This window comes from Blennius ocellaris (genome assembly GCF_963422515.1).
Source record: "Blennius ocellaris genome assembly, chromosome: 17".
Classification (NCBI taxonomy): domain Eukaryota; kingdom Metazoa; phylum Chordata; class Actinopteri; order Blenniiformes; family Blenniidae; genus Blennius; species Blennius ocellaris.
In genome coordinates, this window is record NC_137666.1 from 19,982,519 (window position 1) to 19,984,174 (window position 1,656).

General features: G+C 40.3%; 1 protein-coding gene across 1 annotated transcript in view; it reads right to left on the reverse strand.

Annotated features, from left to right (window-relative positions):
* colec11 (collectin sub-family member 11) overlaps positions 1-119 on the reverse strand; it is a gene marked incomplete at both ends in the record, with an annotated part of 2,516 nt that extends 2,397 nt beyond the window's left edge. The window contains one exon of the mRNA XM_080513078.1: positions 1-119. This exon is cut by the window's left edge and continues 17 nt beyond it. Within this exon, the coding sequence (XP_080369204.1) occupies positions 1-119 (119 nt within the window).
* Positions 120-1,656: the final 1,537 nt, after the last annotated feature.

Sequence of the window (1,656 nt, forward strand, 5' to 3'; positions counted from 1 at the left end):
AGGATCTGAACGGTGCACGTCTCCTCGCTGAACTGTTGTCCACGGGCACTTTGTGTTGAAAGTAAACTCATCAACACAGACATGAGGACGACCGGGACCAGAACTGTCTCTGCTCTCATCCTTCAACATGAGCTATACGCACACACGCACACACACACGCACGCATGCACGCACACACACACACACACACACACACACACACACACGCACACACCGGAAGAAACAACAAACAGCTCAGACAAACATTTCAGGTGAAAGCAAATTAGTCTTAAAGAGGACGAAGGTTCCACCCGTATGGTAAACAATTGTTTATCCATTTTGTTGTTAATGGTCTAATTAAGTCCTCGTGATGACAGAGCCCCCTGAAATGTGGATCGTACCTGTAGAAGTCTCTTCCCAGCAGAAGTTCAGCAGCTTGCAGAGCGTTTCAGGAGCTTTCGCCACTGCTGCTTCCTCCAGGAACAGTTCATGTTCCTGCGCTCGCTCCACAGAATGTGCCTGATAGCACTTCTATAAACAGTCCACAGATAAAGTCCGGCCTCGTGCATAATGAGCTGGAAAAGCCATAGAAATGAGTGCCTTGAGCAGCCTTCTAATGTGGTCTGCTCATTAAAGCAGCAAAAAGACTGAGAATCATGGACTGATTTCAACATTGACATTGTTTTATCACGACCAAGCAACAGACGAGAAAAGTATTTGTACAGCAGAATATGGGAGTTTATTACTTTATCTGTGCCGCTTTTTCTTACAGTGGCTTGTACATATATTGAAATACTTTAATTTTTTTGCTATTTTGTCACATTAAGAAAACAAATGTATTTTTTTGGTATTTCTGTTTCAATCTAAGTAGGGCTTCTTCCAGGGAGAGATTCTAAATCTCTTCCTGTTGAAAGAGCAAAAACTCTTCTGACATTGACATTCTCTCAATAACATCATCTTGTCTGCCAAAGCTGCTAAACAAGGACAAGGGCAGAAAGAAAAAAGAGAGAGGAAAAAAAAAACCTGAATAATTTTCTTTTTATTTCACATCTGTCACATAAAATCCAACAGAATACGCGTGTGGTTGTAATTTGATAAAATGAGGAAACATTCGGGGACTATAGATACTTTTACAAGTCACTGTAGGTCCTGATGTGGTTTATTTTAATTCAAATGTTTGTTTTAATTTAAATGTATACAGCTCACATTCTCACAAAAACCAATGATACGACAGAGCAGACAAGAACAGCACAAATTCCTTTACTCATAATTTATCAATAAAGAAGATTAGCCTCCAAGGTCATTCACTGTATAGTCAAACTCTACTTTTACTTGAGTTATAATATTTCTAAACCTGAGATGTAAAATAAATTCTAGATCGTACATTTGTGTATATTGTGTTATGTGCAGTATCTCTTGCTCTTGATCTGTGCTCTTCCACTTCAAATGACATACTCTATTCCAGCCGCATGGTGGCGCCACTGTCCACACAACCTCCAGGAGGTTATGTGGACAGGAAACTCATGAGACAACACAAATGTCAAACTCTTTTCGGTTGAGAAGCCAAAAAGCGCCATATGACTTCAGTTACACCTGGAAAAGCACTTCACAACGACCTGCAACAAACAAATACCTGCAGTGCAGCTGGAATGTTGCTATTTGATGCAGTTTTACCAA